Source organism: Pseudophryne corroboree, chromosome 5 (genome assembly GCF_028390025.1).
Source record: "Pseudophryne corroboree isolate aPseCor3 chromosome 5, aPseCor3.hap2, whole genome shotgun sequence".
Lineage (NCBI taxonomy): Eukaryota > Metazoa > Chordata > Amphibia > Anura > Myobatrachidae > Pseudophryne > Pseudophryne corroboree.
The window spans coordinates 389,675,143-389,694,028 of record NC_086448.1 but is presented as its reverse complement, the minus strand read 5'-3'; the positions used below and the strand labels follow the sequence as shown (position 1 = coordinate 389,694,028).

Here is an 18,886-nt window from a genome sequence, read left to right as displayed (position 1 = left end):
TTACCTAGTATAGATATGTGAAGGACGGACGAGCCGCCAATTGATAAAGCTAAATATTTATCTTACTTAAAACCCTTTAAGAGGTCTAAGAACACTGTACGCTATTGACGTATGGAATACCGAAAGGATACGCACGTTGCGTAGCAATCGCTTAGCCGTAGTCGAGACGCTCAAGCGTCACGTTCGCTCACGGCCAAGAGATCACAGGCAGGCACGCTATTGGCTGCCGACTAACGTAATGGTTCGCTATTAGCGTAGCGGACGCTCGGGACCACGAGGAGATCACCAGCGGCGCAGACTCTCACAATGTTAAACCTTTATAACTATACCATAAACAATGTACTTATACTGTAAATCCTTGCGTAGTGATAAGATGAGAATGCAACACTGTGTAAGCGGGATTACACTAAAGCTGTTTGAGCGATAGAGACGCTCCTATTACTCACTGCAATATAATGAACACACAATACCGGTCTAAGGGTCTAACGCCTTTTAAGGAAATGAATGAACGTTCAAAAAGAATAATACAATACAAGTCATACACTACCAATATAACATAGACTACCTAACCAGATAACTACACAGGAAATACAATATCAGTACAATAACTATATAAGAGAAACGAGAGAGAAAGAGAAGAGAGAGAGAGAGAGATATGGCTCACAATAACAAGAAAGACAATATGTTGCGGAGAAAACTTACGCACAAGGGGAACGATCGCATGCGCCTCTGGATATCCAGCTCCCGATTATCAGCAATGAGAACCGTTGAAGAGTGAGAGCTGGATATGATCGGCTTGTCTATTTATGCCCCACACACAATACAATTCAATGGTCCCTACAATCTCATTGTTCATTGGACACAGGAATTCGTCTTCGCATTATAACATAAGGTCATAGGTTGATTCATACAGGTGGGCTGTGACTATTTCCAACTGCTCAGGTGGGTGGGGAACTAGGTTTCCCGCCGCATGGATAAGTAAGTGCAAATAATAGTAAAAGTACATAAACTTCTTATGTCCATAACTATTCGCACGAGCGATTAATCCGCTTCAAACCAACACCGGAATATTGCTAATTAAATACTCTTCCGATGGATACTAAACACCACTGTATAATCCTTGTCTGACCCTTCATATCAAACAGAGGGATCTCTCTGTCTATGAGCATGCTACCTTAACTAAACTTTCAGATTCTATCAAAGGGACCATAATCTACAAAATACATTATATGGTTAAAATATATATCGATTGAGTCGCCCGCTAGACGCACATAAACTTTACCGTAAATGCGCACACTGTGCGCCCGCGGGTGCACGCAACAGCGAGTATGCGCACGCACGGCAGGGCTCATGAACGTGCAACAGGCACTCGCATGAGGTGCAAATATGGCAGTGTGCATCATGATATTTCTCTGACGTCCTAGTGGATGCTGGGACTCCGTAAGGACCATGGGGATATAGCGGCTCCGCAGGAGACAGGGCACAAAATAAAAGCTTAAGGATCAGGTGGTGTGCACTGGCTCCTCCCCCTATGACCCTCCTCCAAGCCTCAGTTAGATTTTTGTGCCCGGCCGAGAAGGGTGCAATCTAGGTGGCTCTCCTGAGCTGCTTAGAATAAAAGTTTAGGTTTTTTTATTTTCAGTGAGTCCTGCTGGCAACAGGCTCACTGCATCGTGGGACTAAGGGGAGAAGAAACGGACTCACCTGAGTGCAGAGTGGATCGGGTTTCTTAGGCTACTGGACACTAGCTCCAGAGGGACGATCACAGGTTCAGCCTGGATGGGTCACCGGAGCCGCGCCGCCGTCCCCCTTACAGAGCCAGAAGAGACGAAGAGGTCCGGTGAAATCGGCGGCAGAAGACATCCTGTCTTCAGACTAAGGTAGCGCACAGCACCGCAGCTGTGCGCCATTGCTCTCAGCACACTTCACACTCCGGTCATTGAGGGTGCAGGGCGCTGGGGGGGGAGCGCCCTGAGACGCAATATAACAGAATACCTTAGGTGGCAAAACAGAATACATCACATATAGCTCCTGGGCTATATGGATGTATTTTAATCCCCTGCCATTTTACACAAAAAAGCGGGAGATAAGGACGTCGTGAAGGGGCGGAGCCTATCTCCTCAGCACACAAGCGCCATTTTCCCTCACAGCTCCGCTGGAAGGACGGCTCCCTGACTCTCCCCTGCAGTCCTGCTTCAGAATCAGGGTAAAAAAGAGAAGGGGGGGCATTGTTGGCAGCAAATAACAATAATTAACAGCAGCTATAAGGGAATAACACTTATATAAGGTTATCCCTGTATATATATATATATATATATAGCGCTGGGTGTGTGCTGGCAGACTCTCCCTCTGTCTCTCCAAAGGGCTAAGTGGGGTCCTGTCCTCTATCAGAGCATTCCCGGTGTGTGTGTGCTGTGTGTCGGTACGCGTGTGTCGACATGTATGAGGAGGAAAATTATGTGGAGGCGGAGCAGTTGCCTGCGTTGGTGATGTCACCCCCTAGGGAGTCGACACCTGACTGGATGATTGTATTTAAACAATTAAGTGATAATGTCAGCAATTTGCAAAAAACTGTTGACGACATGAGACAGCCGGCAAATCAGTTAGTGCCTGTCCAGGCGTCTCAGACACCGTCAGGGGCGCTAAAACGCCCGTTACCTCAGTGGGTCGACACAGACCCTGACTAGTGTCGACGGTGACGAGACAAACGTAATGTCCAGTAGGGCCACACGTTACATGATCACGGCAATGAAAGAGGCATTGAACCTTTCTGACACTACAAGTACCACAAAGAAGGGTATTATGTGGGGTGAGAAAAAACTACCAATATTTTTTCCTGAGTCAGAGGAAATAAATGAGGTGTGTGAAAAAGCGTGGGTTTCTCCCGATAAAAAACAGCTAATTTCTAAAAAATTATTAGCATTATATCCTTTCCCGCCAGAGGTTAGGGCGCGTTGGGAAACACCCCCTAGGGGTAGATAAGGCGCTCACACGTTTATCTAAACAAGTAGCGTTACCGTCTCCTGATACGGCTACCCTCAAAGAACCAGCTGATAGAAGGCTGGAAAATATCCTAAAAAGTATATACACACATACTGGTGTTATACTGCGACCAGCAATCGCCTCAGCCTGGATGTGCAGTGCTGGAGTCGCATGGTCGGATTCCCTGACTGAGAATATTGATACCCTGGATAGGGACAATATTTTGTTAACTATAGAACATTTAAAGGATGCATTATTATATATGCGTGATGCACAGAGGGATATTTGCACCCTGGCATCAAGAGTAAGTGCTATGTCCATCTCTGCCAGAAGAGCGTTGTGGACGCGACAGAGGTCAGGGGATGCGGATTCCAAACGGCACATGGAAGTATTGCCGTATAAAGGGGAGGAGTTATTTGGGGCTGGTCTATCGGACCTGGTGGCCACGGCAACGGCTGGAAAATCCACCTTTTTACCCCAGGTCACTCCACATCAGCAGAAAAAGACACCGTCTTTTCAATCTCAGTCCTTTCGTTCCCATAAGTACAAGCGAGCAAAAGGCCACTCCTTTCTGCCCCGGGGCAGAGGAAGAGGAAAAAGACTGCACCATGCAGCCGCTTCCCAAGAGCAGAAGCCCTCCCCTGCTTCTGCCAAGTCTTCAGCATGACGCTGGGGCTTTACAAGCAGACTCAGATATGGTGGGGGCCCGTCTCAAAAATTTCAACGCGCAGTGGGCTCACTCGCAAGTGGATCCCTGGATTCTACAGGTAGTATCGCAGGGGTACAAACTGGAATTCGAGGCGTTTCCCCCTCATCGTTTCCTGAAGTCTGCTTTACCAAAGTCTCCCTCCAACAGGGAGGCAGTTCTAGAAGCCATTCACAAGCTGTATTCCCAGCAGGTGATAATCAAGGTACCCCTCCTGCAACAAGGAAAGGGGTATTATTCCACGCTGTTTGTGGTACCGAAGCCGGACGGCTCGGTGAGACCAATTTTAAATCTGAAATCCTTGAACACTTACATAAAAAGGTTCAAATTCAAGATGGAGTCACTCAGAGCAGTGATAGCGAACCTGGAAGAAGGGGACTATATGGTGTCTCTGGACATCAAAGATGCTTATCTCCACGTCCCGATATACCCTTCTCACCAAGGGTACCTCAGGTTTGTAGTACTAAACTGTCATTATCAGTTTCAGACGCTGCCGTTTGGATTGTCCACGGCACCTCGGGTCTTTACCAAGGTAATGGCCGAAATGATGATTCTTCTACGAAGAAAAGGCATTTCAATTATCCCTTACTTGGACGATCTCCTGATAAGGGCAAGATCCAGGGAACAGTTAGAAGTCGGAGTAGCACTATCTCAGGTAGTGTTACGTCAGCACGGGTGGATTCTAAATATTCCAAAATCGCAGCTGATTCCAACGACACGTCTACTGTTCCTAGGAATGATTCTGGACACAGTCCAGAAGAAGGTGTTTCTCCCGGAGGAGAAGGCCAGGGAGTTATCCGAGCTAGTCAGGAACCTCCTAAAACCAGGACAGGTCTCAGTGCATCAGTGCACGAGGGTCCTGGGGAAAATGGTGGCTTCTTACGAAGCGATTCCATTCGGAAGATTCCATGCAAGAACATTTCAGTGGGATCTACTGGACAAATGGTCCGGATCGCATCTGCAGATGCATCAGCGGATAACCCTGTCGCCAAGGACAAGGGTGTCTCTCCTGTGGTGGCTGCAGAGTGCTCATCTACTAGAGGGCCGCAGATTTGGCATTCAGGATTGGATCCTGGTAACCACGGATGCCAGCCTGAGAGGCTGGGGAGCAGTCACACAGGGAAGGAATTTCCAGGGCCTGTGGTCAAGCTTGGAAACGTCTCTTCATATAAACATTCTGGAACTAAGGGCCATTTACAATGCCCTAAGTCAAGCAAAACCTCTGCTTCAGGGTCAGGCGGTGTTGATCCAATCGGACAACATCACGTCAGTCGCCCACGTAAACAGACAGGGCGGCACGAGAAGCAGGAGGGCAATGGCAGAAGCTGCAAGGATTCTTCGCTGGGCGGAAAATCATGTGATAGCACTGTCAGCAGTATTCATTCCGGGAGTGGACAACTGGGAAGCAGACTTCCTCAGCAGAAACGACCTTCACCCGGGAGAGTGGGGACTTCACCCAGAAGTCTTCCACCTGATTGTAAACCGTTGGGAAAAAGCAAAGGTGGACATGATGGCGTCACGTCTAAACAAAAAACTGGACAGATATGGCGCCAGGTCAAGGGACCCTCAGGCAATAGCAGTGGACGCTCTGGTAACGCCGTGGGTGTACCAGTCAGTGTATGTGTTCCCTCCTCTGCCTCTCATACCAAAAGTACTGAGAATCATAAGGAGAGGAGTAAGAACTATACTCGTGGTTCCGGATTGGCCAAGACGGACTTGGTACCCGGAACTTCAAGAGATGCTCACGGACGAACCGTGGCCTCTACCTCTAAGAAAGGACCTGCTACTGCAGGGGCCTTGTCTGTTCCAAGACTTACCGCGGCTGCGTTTGACGGCATGGCGGTTGAACGCCGGATCCTGAGGGAAAAAGGCATTCCAGAAGAAGTCATCCCTACTCTGGTCAAAGCCAGGAAGGACGTAACCGCAAAACATTATCACCGCATTTGGCGTAAATATGTTGCGTGGTGTGAGGCCAAGAAGGCCCCTACAGAGGAATTTCAACTGGGTCGTTTCCTTCATTTCCTGCAAACAGGACTGTCTATGGGCCTAAAATTAGGGTCCATTAAGGTTCAAATTTCGGCCCTGTCGATTTTCTTCCAGAAAGAACTGGCTTCAGTACCTGAAGTTCAGACATTTGTAAAAGGGGTGCTGCACATACAGCCTCCTTTTGTGCCTCCAGTGGCACCTTGGGATCTCAATGTGGTGTTGAGTTTTCTAAAGTCACATTGGTTTGAACCACTTTCCACTGTGGACTTAAAATATCTCACATGGAAGGTGTCGATGCTGTTAGCCTTGGCTTCAGCCAGGCGTGTGTCAGAATTGGCGGCTTTATCATATAAAAGCCCTTACTTGATATTTCATTCTGACAGGGCGGAATTGAGGACTCGTCCTCAATTTCTACCTAAGGTGGTTTCTGCATTTCACATGAACCAACCTATTGTGGTACCTGCGGCTACCAGGGACTTAGAGGACTCTAAGTTGCTTGACGTTGTCAGGGCCTTGAAAATATATGTTTCCAGGACGGCTGGAGTCAGAAAATCTGACTCGCTGTTTATCCTGTATGCACCCAACAAGCTGGGTGCTCCTGCTTCTAAGCAGACGATTGCTCGTTGGATTTGTAGTACAATTCAGCTTGCACATTCTGTGGCAGGATTGCCACAGCCAAAATCAGTAAAAGCCCATTCCACAAGGAAGGTGGGCTCATCTTGGGCGGCTGCCCGAGGGGTCTCGGCTTTACAACTTTGCCGAGCAGCTACTTGGTCAGGGGCAAACACGTTTGCTAAATTCTACAAATTTGATACCCTGGCTGAGGAGGACCTGGAGTTCTCTCATTCGGTGCTGCAGAGTCATCCGCACTCTCCCGCCCGTTTGGGAGCTTTGGTATAATCCCCATGGTCCTTACGGAGTCCCAGCATCCACTAGGACGTCAGAGAAAATAAGATTTTACTTACCGATAAATCTATTTCTCGTAGTCCGTAGTGGATGCTGGGCGCCCATCCCTAGTGCGGATTGTCTGCAATACTTGTATATAGTTATTGTTACAAAAATTCGGGTTATTATTGTTGTGAGCCATCTTTTCAGAGGCTCCTTTGCGTTTATCATACTGTTAACTGGGTTCAGATCACAAGTTGTACGGTGTGATTGGTGTGGCTGGTATGAGTCTTACCCGGGATTCAATATCCTTCCTTATTATGTACGCTCGTCCGGGCACAGTATCCTAACTGATGCTTGGAGGAGGGTCATAGGGGGAGGAGCCAGTGCACACCACCTGATCCTTAAGCTTTTATTTTGTGCCCTGTCTCCTGCGGAGCCGCTATATCCCCATGGTCCTTACGGAGTCCCAGCATCCACTACGGACTACGAGAAATAGATTTATCGGTAAGTAAAATCTTATTTTTTCTGACTTTGACAAACTTCATAGGACACCATTCAAAAACTCGTACAGGCTTAGGTCATTGTTCCAGTTCCACCTCATCTGCAAAACAAGGGATAGTATTCCAACTTGTTTGTAGTACCAAAACCTGACGGTTTGGTAAGACCGATTCTGAACCTCAAGTTGTTGAACCCATACTTAGGAGTGTTCAAATTCAAGATGGAGTCTCTGAGAGCGGTGATCTCCGGTCTGGAGGAGGGGGAATTCCTAGTGTCTGGATATCAAGGATGCGTACCATCACATTCTGATCTGGCCGCTTCATCGGGCTTATCTACGGTTTGCACTGCAGGACTGTCACTACCAGTTCCAGGCCCTGCCATTTGGTCTCTCCACGGCACTGAGGGTGTTCACCAAAGTGATGGCAGAGATGATGTTTCTATTCCGCAAACAGGGAGTGAACATAATTCCGTACCTGGACGATCTTCTGATAAAGGCACCGTCCAGGGAGCGGTTGTTGGACAGCATTGGCCTCTCAACCAAACTACTCCTGGATCACGGGTGGATTCTGAATCTACCAAAGTCTGACCTGGATCCGGTACAGAGGCTTCCTTTCCTGGGAATGATACTGGACACAGAGTCTCAGAGAGTGTTCCTTCCTTTGGAGAAGGCTATGGTAATCCAGTTGATGGTTCGGGCTGTCCTGAAGTCACCTGGATCTCGGGTCATTTGTGCAGCCTTCTGGGGAAAATGGTGGCCTTTTATGAGGCGCTTCAGTACGGAAGGTTTAATGCGAGGACCTTCCAGCTAGATCTTTTGGACAAATGGTCCGGGTTGCATCTTGACATGCACTAGAGGATCCGTCTGTTGCCAAGAGCCAGGATCTCCCTTCTGCGGTGGCTACAAATGTTTCACCTTGTGGAGGGTCAGAGGTTCGGGATTCAGAATTGGATTCTGCTAACCACAGACGCAAGCCTCAGAGGTTGTGAAGCAGTCACCCAGAGGGTGCATTTTCAAGGAAGATGGTCAAGTCAGAAAATCATCCTTCCAATAAACATCCTGGAACTCAGCGTTATCTACAACGCCCTTCTGCAGGCTTCATCTCTACTTCGGAATTGGGCCATTCAAGTCCAGTCGGACAATGTGACGGCAGTAACGTATATAACCCGACGGGGCGGAACAAAAAGCAGAGCAGCAGTGTCAGAGGTGTCAAGAATTCTCCTCTGGGTGGAAAAACACGCCATGGCATTGTCGGCGGTCTTCATTGCGGGAGTAGACAACTGGGAAGCAGACTTCCTCAGCAAACAAAACCTGCACTCGTGAGAGTGGGGCCTTCACCCAGAGGTGTTCCGGTGGTTGACACAGCGGTGGGGATATCCACAAATCAACATAACCTCTCAACTCAACAAAAAGCTCAAGCGGTATTGTTCCAGGCCAAGAGATCCGCAAGCAGTGCGGTAGACGCTGTGACAACTATGTGGGTCTACCAGCTGGTGTACATGTTTCCTCCACTTCCTCTGATCCAAAGAATTCTAAATGAATAAAAAGGGAAAAGTTTCAAGCAATACTCAATGCTCTGCACAGGCCGCGAAAAGCCTGGTACGCGGATCTTCTCAAGATGCTGATCGAAGATCCGTGGCCTCTACCTCTTTGCGACGATCTTCTACAACAGGACCCTTTTGTCTATCAAGACTTACCGCGGCTACGTTTAACGGCATGGAAGGTGAACGGCTGATTCTAGCCAGGAGAGGGATTCCTAACAAGGTCATCCCGACTATGATCCATGCCAGGAAGGGGGTAATGTGTAAAAATGACCACCGTGTATGGAAGAAGTTTGTCTTTTGGTGTGAAAGCAAACAATATTCTGCTGTGGAATTTCATCAGGGGTGTTTCCTGCTTTTTATGCAGTCAGGAGTGGATGTGGGCCTACGTCTAGGCTCCATTAAAGTCCAGATTTCGGCCTTGTCTATTTACTTTCAGAAACAATTGGCTTCTCTTCCTGAGTTCCAGACGTTCCTGAAAGGTGTTCTACACATTCAACCTTCTTTTGTGCCTCCCACGGCACCTTGGGATCTCAGTTTGGTTTTACAGTTCCTCTAATTGGACTGCTTTGAACTATTACAGGAGTTGGATGTAAAGTACCTTTAATGTGGAAGACTGCCACACTGCCGGTCTTGGCTTCAGCAAGACGTGTGTCGGAGCTGGGGCCATTGTCTTACAAAAGCCCCTGCTTCATTTTCCATGAGAACAGAGCTGAATCAGGACTCGTCAGCAGTTTCTTCCTAAGGTGGTGTCCGCATTTCATATCAACTAACCTCTTGTGATTACGGTTGTTACGGACACCTCTGCTACTTCAAAGTCTTTGTATGTTGTGAGGGCTTTGAAGGTGTATGTAAAGAGGACTGCTCGTCACAGGAAATCGGACTCGCTGTTTGTTCTTTATGATCCCAATAAAATTGTGTGTAATGCTTCAAAGCAGTCATTTGCACGCTGGATCAGGCTTACTATCCAGCATGCTTATTCCACGGCAGGCTTGCCTGTTCCAAAATCTGTACAGGCCCACTCTACTAGGTCGGTGTGTTCTTCATGGGAGGCTGCACGGGGTGTTTCGGCTTTATAGCTCTGCCTAGCAGCTACTTGGTCAGGTACGAACATGTTTGCAAAGTTTTACAAGTTCGATACTTTGGCCTCTGAGGATCTTCAGTTTGGTCAATCAGTTCTGCAGGAACCTCTGCACTCTCCCACCTGGTGTGGGAGCTTTTGGTACTTCCCTATCATACTAAATGTATTCCCAGTATCCCCTAGGACATAAGAGAAAATAGGATTTTAATTACCTACCGGTAAATCCTATTCTCGTAGTCCGTAGGGGTTACTGGGCGCCCGCCCGGTGCTTCAATCTTTCTGCTTCTGTCACTTGGTTCAGTAATGTTGTTTTGTTCAGCTGTTGCTGTCCCTGTTTGCAAGTTTGGTTAGCATGGCTTTCCTCTTGTTTTTTGTGTGCTGGTTCGTAATCTCACCACTATCCTTTTTACTATAACCTTCTTTCCAAGTATGTACGTCTCCTAGGGCACAGTTTCCTAGACTGAGTCTGATAGGAGAGGCATAGAGGGAGGAGCCAGCGCACACTATCAAATTCTTAAAGTGCCCAAGGCTCCTAGTGGACCCATCTATACCCCATGGTACTAAATGGATTCCCAGTATCCCCTACGGAATACGAGAAAAGGATTTACCGGTAGGTAATTAAAATCCGATTTTCTTTCCACATTTCTCAATAAGAAACTTTTGGCCTGAGGGTGCTGTGAAAAATATTATGATACTATAGGGCACCATGATTCAAAAAAAGTTTTGGAACGACTGCTTTAATTGTTAAAACTAAAACACATTTTTCTTTTCTTTCTGTAAATGTAAGCCTGTACAGCACACAATCTATTTTCAACGAAATGTTTAGCAATCTCCAGTATATTATTTCTCAGAAAATGTTCAATATGAAGTATAACAGTCTAGTAATGATTAGTGTTTATATAGTAAATAACTCCTTAAATACTAGTAAAGCATAATCTTTGCTGTACTTCATGTGCCCCATGCCCACAGTTAACATTATAAATATATTCTAGGTGTTTCCAGCAGTTCACAGTACACCTCATATACTACCAGTATAATGCATATTACAATTGCCAGGCCCAGCTATATCTATCCAGTCTTCATTGTCTTCAACAATTCACATGCAGTACATGAACAGACAACACAATTTTAGATGTGCAAAAAACAGAAAAAATAAAATTTGAACGGTTTATCACTGTAGGGAAAAAAAATATTTTTAATTAGCTCGTTCGGCATACTGTAATAATGATCTATATTGTTTGTTTGAGGGCAGTGTAGTAAACACCCCATGGTTTGATGTGAAAGGACTCACAATAATAGTAAAAATTGAGGTAAGCAGAAGCCAATCACTACACATGCTTTTTTTTTTACCACCCTTTCAAGAGACTTGCGCTCTGCTGCCGTACAATTGCCAAACCAAACAACTATTCCGTAAATGAAAACACTTTTGATAATTCAAGAATAAAAGTTTACTAGTATTTTCTTGGACATTCCTGACATATGCATTTTCCTTAAAATGAACAGGCGTTGCTGGGCCTCTTTAATTACACTTTGAGTGTGAACAGTCCATGATAGGTTCTTTGTAATGCTGATAACCAAGAAATTAAAAGACTACCACCTTTATTCTGTCCATTCAAGACACCTCCTTGCTTTTGGTGAGATTGTGCTCTTCACAGTGTTTTACTTTGTCTCTGGCGTTAAAGTAACATACAAACTTTTTTTTTTCACATTTAGGAGAGATTTATCAATCCTAACAAGGACAAGTGGAGGTGTTGCCTGTAGCTATAGTGATGCTAGCTAACATTTTATAACAACACTACACTTGGCCTTTGAGAAGATTTGATAAATCTGTACCATAGTCACTTCAGTAAAATCATAGTTCTCAGTTTCTGTTAATCTAATAGCCCGCTGGTTGTTCTATCAACTTATCCTGTCCAAGCAAGAGTTGAAGATTTATAACGGTAAGGTGCTAATACCCTAGTAAGTGCACCTTGAAAGTTCTATGTATTTTATTTGAAAGTCAAAGCAGGCCTGTAAATAAGATATGTTCTTTTTCTTGCAGAAAACACACCAGAGTGCCCTACAAGTGCAACAAAAGGCAGAGGCTATGCTACAAGCCAATCATTATGATATGGATATGATAAGGGATTGTGCTGAAAAAGTGGCATCACATTGGCAACAGCTGATGCTGAAAATGGAAGATCGGCTGAAACTTGTGAATGCCTCTGTGGCCTTTTATAAAACCTCAGAGCAGGTACTTAATGGAATAGAAATTGTTAGAAATAATCTTCTGATTATTTAACTTTTAGTCTGTTATTAAGTAGGCCTGTTATATGGAAATATTTATAGTGTGAATATATTTTTGCATTAGTTTTCATATAAATATCACAGTTATTAATTACTAATACTGTCCTTTCAATACAAAGTGGAATGCTTTGGAAGCCATTTAGATAAGGGTGGATATCCCTTTCTTATTCCAACTCCAGGTAGCCGGTTCAATCCATGTCCCAATTACAATATATTTATTGCTTGGACAAAAAAACAACAACTTGCTTTACTTGGAAGAACTATTTAAGCGGAGTATGACATAATGTATTGTAAGCTTAAAAAATGACAAGTCAACATATTTTTAGCCGTAAATACAATGGCAAATATGATATATGTAGGATTCATATACATTTTGTTATTTTTCTAATACTGATCTTAAACTATTACCATATTGAAATATATATTTTTGGTTTAGATATATCATCTTTAAGAAAAGCAAATATAAATCCACAATATTTTGTAGAATGCAAGTTTAAATGTTTGATCTTTTTTAAGGTATGTAGTGTTTTAGAAAGCCTGGAGCAGGAGTATAAGCGAGAGGAAGATTGGTGTGGAGGGGCTGACAAGCTTGGGCCAAACTCTGAAACTGATCACGTCACTCCCATGATTAGCAAGCACCTTGAGCAAAAAGAGGCTTTTCTTAAGGTACTGTATGATCTTTGTTACTAGCATAATGACACTCCAAATAACTTATGTTCTATCTACAACAATAGCATCAGGACACATTTGTGTGTAATGAAAATGAGCTGCATGTGTCGCAAGAATCTGAGATCAAAAATGGGAAAGTGATTCAAATAAGTTTAATGTTTGCAACACACATTTTTGTAAGGTGCAGTTATTTGCAGATTAAACTGTCGAGCAGTAATTGTTTAGTTTGCAACAATAATCATTGAATAGTTACTCTTGTTTTATTTTAAAGACACGCAGCAATCTTAACGTATAGGTACACTTGGCAGCTGCCCAGGCCACATGATTCTAGGTGACCTCGATCAGGGGCAGGCTGAGCCGAAGGGCATCTGCCCCACCCAAGCTGGGGCATCTGGAGCTTCTTGGGAGGCAGGTATAGATTGCTACCCATACGCTGAGTATGCATTACACGCAATCAGAGCCAGTTAATTTCTTTGCCCAGGGCTGACAATGCTGTTAAAATTACCCTGTAATGACATGTTCATCATCAGATATGACACAACAACAAGAAAAAGTTGTCAGTTATGCTGTAAATAGCCCATAATGTCTTCCTTTTTAAAATGTCAATCCATTGTTGAGAAACTTAATTGGTTTCCCGATCTTTGTCCTTTTTACTGAGAACTGTTTTGAGTTGTGTTGGACTAAATGCCTCCTTCCACATTTACAAATATCAGTTCTGATAAACTCCTCAAACTTTCACATATATCACTTAGTAGCTGTTATAGCCAGATTTAGGGACTTTTAATTTGACTCCTCATGAAATTGGGAAATTAAATATACAGTATGGGGTCTATTCAATTGAAGTCGGAACTGCCATCTAGTCAGAAAGACTGCAGTTTCATGATTCAACCTATTCAATGGGGCTGCCATTTTTCTGACTCGTCGGAAAACACATGGACCGGCGGATTAGCCGCAGGTCCACGTGTTTTGACGGATTTGCGACCAAATCTGACAGGTTTTAGTCCCGTTTTTGACAATGTCAATCCGACTTTAAAAAAAGTCGGATTGGCATTGTTAAAAACGGGCAAAGCCTGTCTGATTTGTCCGCAAATTGAATACTGCATTGTCTGATCCTCTCCATCGGAGAGGATCCGATATGTACAGTATATAGTTATTTTTTCAGCAGAATTTCAGCAGAAATTGATTACATTGTTTTTTCTAGGCTTGCACTTTGGCTCGAAGAAATGCTGATGTCTTTTTGAAATACTTGCACAGAAATAGCGTAAACATGCCTGGAATGGTGACACATGTTAAAGCTCCGGAGCAGCAAGTAAAAAGCAAGTTTCCTTGTTGTGGTTCCACTTTACTGTAAATCTACACTGCTCTATAAACGTGATATTGCAACTTAGTTCTTTAGTGATTCATCTTGATTATGGCCAATAACGGATTTTCGCTAACGTCCTAAGTGGATGCTGGGGACTCCGTAAGGACCATGGGGAATAGCGGCTCCGCAGGAGACTGGGCACATCTAAAGAAAGCTTTAGGACTATCTGGTGTGCACTGGCTCCTCCCCCTATGACCCTCCTCCAAGCCTCAGTTAGATCTCTGTGCCCGAACGAGAAGGGTGCACACTAGGGGCTCTCCTGAGCTTCTTAGTGAAAGTTTTAGTTTAGGTTTTTTATTTTCAGTGAGACCTGCTGGCAACAGCCTCACTGCATCGAGGGACTAAGGGGAGAAGAAGCGAACTCACCTGCGTGCAGAGTGGATTGGGCTTCTTAGGCTACTGGACATTAGCTCCAGGGGGACGATCACAGGCCCAGCCATGGATGGGTCCCAGAGCCGCGCCGCCGGCCCCCTTACAGAGCCAGAAGACAGAAGAGGTCCGGAAAATCGGCGGCAGAAGACATCCTGTCTTCACCAAGGTAGCGCACAGCACTGCAGCTGTGCGCCATTGCTCCTCAGCACACTTCACACTTCGGTCACTGAGGGTGCAGGGCGCTAGGGGGGGGCGCCCTGAGCAGCAATAAAAACACCTTGGCTGGCGAAAATACATCACATATAGCCCCCAGGGCTATATGGATGAATTTTAACCCCTGCCAGAATCCATAAAAAAGCAGGAGAAAAGTCCGCGAAAAAGGGGCGGAGCCTATCTCCTCAGCACACTGGCGCCATTTTCCCTCACAGCTCAGTTGGAGGGAAGCTCCCCTGGCTCTCCCCTGCAGTCACTACACTACAGAAAGGGTTAAAAAAGAGAGGGGGGCACTAATTAGGCGCAGTATTAACAATACAGCAGCTATAAGGGGAAAAACACTTATATAAGGTTATCCCTGTATATATATAGCGCTTTGGTGTGTGCTGGCAAACTCTCCCTCTGTCTCCCCAAAGGGCTAGTGGGGTCCTGTCCTCTATCAGAGCATTCCCTGTGTGTGTGCTGTATGTCGGTACGTTTGTGTCGACATGTATGAGGAGAAAAATGATGTGGAGACGGAGCAGATTGCCTGTAATAGTGATGTCACCCCCTAGGGGGTCGACACCTGAGTGGATGAACTGTTGGAAGGAATTACGTGACAGTGTCAGCTCTGTATAAAAGACAGTGGTTGACATGAGACAGCCGGCTACTCAGCTTGTGCCTGTCCAGACGTCTCATAGGCCGTCAGGGGCTCTAAAGCGCCCGTTACCTCAGATGGCAGATATAGACGCCGACACGGATACTGACTCCAGTGTCGACGGTGAAGAGACAAATGTGACTTCCAGTAGGGCCACACGTTACATGATTGAGGCAATGAAAAATGTTTTACACATTTCTGATAATACGAGTACCACCAAAAAGGGGTATTATGTTCGGTGAGGAAAAACTACCTGTAGTTTTCCTGAATCTGAGAAATTAAATGAGGTGTGTGATGATGCGTGGTTTTCCCCCGATAACAACTGATAATTTCTAAAATGTTATTGGCATTATATCCTTTCCCGCCAGAGGTTAGGGTGCGTTGGGAAACACCCCCTAGGGTGGATAAAGCGCTCACACGCTTGTAAGGGCTCTACCCTCTCCTGAGATGGCCGCCCTTAAGGATCCTGCTGATAGAAAGCAGGAGGGTATCCTAAAATGTATTTACACACATACTGGTGTTATACTGCGACCAGCAATCGCCTCAGCCTGGATGTGCAGTGCTGGGTTGGCGTGGTCGGATTCCCTGACTGAAAATATTGATACCCTAGATAGGGACAGTATATTATTGCCTATAGAGCATTTAAAAGATGCATTTCTATATATGCGTGATGCACAGCGGAATATTTGCCGACTGGCATCAAGTCTAAGTGCGTTGTCCATTTCTACCAGTAGAGGGTTATGGACACGTCAGTGGTCAGGTGATGCGTATTCCAAACGGCATTTGGAAGTATTGCCTTAATAAGGGGAGGAGTTATTTGGGGTCGGTCTTTCAGACCTGGTGGCCATGGCAACAGCTGGGAAATCCACGTTTGTACCCCAGGTCGCCTCTCAACATGAGAAGACGCCGTATTATCAGGCGCAGTCTTTTCGTGGACAAGCGGGCAAAATGTTCCTCATTTCTGCCCCGTGACAGAGGGAGAGAAAAAAGGCTGCAGAAATCAGCCAGTTCCCAGGAACAGAAACCCTCTCCCGCCTCTGCCAAGCCCTCAGTATGACGCTGGGGCTTTACAAGCAGAATCAGGCACGGTGGGGGGCCCGTCTCAATGAATTTCAGCGCGCAGTGGGCTCACTCGCAAGTAGACCCCTGGATCCTTCAGGTGATATCTCAGGGGTACAAATTAGAATTCGAGACGTCTCCCCCTCGCCGTTTTCCTAAAGTCGGCTTTACCGATGTCTCCTTCTGACAGGGAGACAGTTTTGGAAGCCATTCACAAGCTGTATTCCCAGCAGGTGATAATCAAGGTACCCCTCCTGCAACAGGGAACGGGGTATTATTCCACACTGTTGTGGTACCGAAGCCGGACGGCTCGGTGAGACCGATTCTAAATCTAAAATCTTTGAACACTTACATACAGAGGTTCAAATTCAAGATTGAGTCACTCAGAGCAGTGATTGCGAACCTGGAAGAAGGGGACTACATGATGTCTCGGGACATCAAGGATGCTTACCTTCATGTCAAAATTTACCCTTCTCACCAAGGGTACCTCAGGTTTATGGTACAGAACTGTCACTATCAGTTCAGACGCTGCCGTATGGATGGTCCACGGCACCCCAGGTCTTTACCAAGGTAATGGCCGAAATGATGATATTCCTTCGAAGGAAGGGAATTTTAGTTATCCCTTAATTGGACGATTCCCTGATAAGGGTAAGATCCAGGGAACAGTTGGAGGTCTGTGTAGCACTATCTCAGGTAGTGTTGCGGCAGCACGATTGGATTCTCAATATTCCAAAATCGCAGCTGGTTCCGACGACTTGTCTTCGGTTCCTAGGGATGATCCTGGACACAGTCCAGAAAAAGGTGTTTCTCCCGGAGGGGAAAGACAGGGAGTTATCCGAGCTAGTCAGGAACCTCCTAAAACCGAGCCAAGTCTCAGTGCATCAATGCACAAGGGTTCTGGGTAAAATGGTGGCTTCCTACGAAGCAATCCCATTCGGCAGATTCCACGCAAGAACTTTCCAGTGGGACCTGCTGGACAAATGGTCCGGGTCGCATCTTCAGATGCATCAGCGGATAACCCTGTCACCAAGGACAAGGGTGTCCCTCCTGTGGTGGTTGCAGAGTGCTCATCTTCTAGAGGGCCGCAGATTCGGCATTCAGGACTGGGTCCTGGTGACCACGGATGCCAGCCTGCGAGGCTGGGGAGCAGTCACACAGGGAAGGAATATCCAGGGCTTATGGTCAAGCCTGGAGACATCACTTCACATAAATATCCTGAAGCTAAGGGCCATTTACAATGCTCTAAGCTTAGCAAGACCTCTGCTTCAAGGTCAGCCGGTGTTGATCCAGTCGGACAACATCACGGCAGTCACCCACGTAAACAGACAGGGTGGCACAAGAAGCAGGAGGGCAATGGCAGAAGCTGCAAGGATTCTTCGCTTGGCGGAAAATCATGTGATAGCACTGTCAGCAGTATTCATTCCGGGAGTGGACAACTGGGAAGCAGACTTCCTCAGCACGACCTCCACCCGGGAGAGTGGGGACTTCACCCAGAAGTCTTCCACATGATTATAAACCGTTGGGAAAAATTCGACAGGTATTGCGCCAGGTCAAGGGACCCTCAGGCAATAGCTGTAGATGCTCTGGTAACACCGTGGGTGTACCAGTCAGTGTATGTGTTCCCTCCTCTGCCTCTCATACCCAAGGTACTGAGATTGATAAGATGGAGAGGAGTAAGCACTATATTCGTGGCTCCGGATTGGCCAAGAAGGACTTGGTAACCGGAACTTCAAGAGATGCTCACGGAGGATCCGTGGCCTCTACCTCTAAGAAGGGACCTGCTCCAACAAGGACCCTGTCTGTTCCAAGACTTACCGCGGCTGCGTTTGACGGCATGGCGGTTGAACGCCGGATCCTGAAGGAAAAAAGGCATTCCGGATGAAGTCATCCCTATCCTGATCAAAGCCAGGAAGGATGTAACTGCAAAACATTATCACCGCATTTGGCGAAAATATGTTGCGTGGTGCGAGGCCAGTAAGGCCCGACGGAGGAAATTCAACTGGGTCGATTCCTACATTTCCTGCAAACAGGAGTGTCTATAGGCCTGAAATTGGGGTCCATTAAGGTTCAAATTTCGGCCCTGTCAATTTTCTTCCAAAAAGAACTAGCTTCAGTCCCTGAAGTTCAGACGTTTGTAAAAGGGGTACTGCATATACAGCCTCCTTTTGTGCCTCCAGTGGCACTTTGGGATCTCAATGTAGTTTTTTGGGTTCCAAAAGTCACATTGGTTTGAACCACTTAAATCTGTGGAGTTAAAATATCTCACATGGAAAGTGGTCATGCTGTTGGCCCTGGCCTGGGCCAGGCGCGTGTCAGAATTGGCGGCTTTATCCTGTAAAAGCCCTTATCTGATTTTCCATTCGGACAGGGCGGAATTGAGGACTCGTCCTCAGTTTCTCCCTAAGGTGGTTTCAGCGTTTCACCTGAACCAACCTATTGTGGTGCCTGCGGCTACTAGGGACTTGGAGGACTCCAAGTTGCTAGACGTTGTCAGGGCCCTGAAAATATATGTTTCCAGGACGGCTGGAGTCAGAAAATCTGACTCGCTGTTTATCCTGTATGCACCCAACAAGCTGGGTGCTCCTGCTTCTAAGCAGACTATTGCTT

At 46.1% G+C, this 18,886-nt stretch overlaps 1 protein-coding gene across 2 annotated transcripts in view; it reads left to right on the top strand.

Moving 5' to 3' along the window:
- Positions 1-18,886, top strand: part of TRIO (trio Rho guanine nucleotide exchange factor) — a 1,426,902-nt gene that overhangs the window by 728,641 nt on the left and 679,375 nt on the right. For both annotated transcript variants that reach the window (XM_063922713.1, XM_063922714.1), the window contains exons 17-19: positions 11,722-11,913; positions 12,483-12,632; positions 13,837-13,951. In XM_063922713.1, coding sequence (XP_063778783.1) covers positions 11,722-11,913; positions 12,483-12,632; positions 13,837-13,951 — 457 coding nt within the window. The remainder of the gene's footprint in view (positions 1-11,721; positions 11,914-12,482; positions 12,633-13,836; positions 13,952-18,886) is intronic.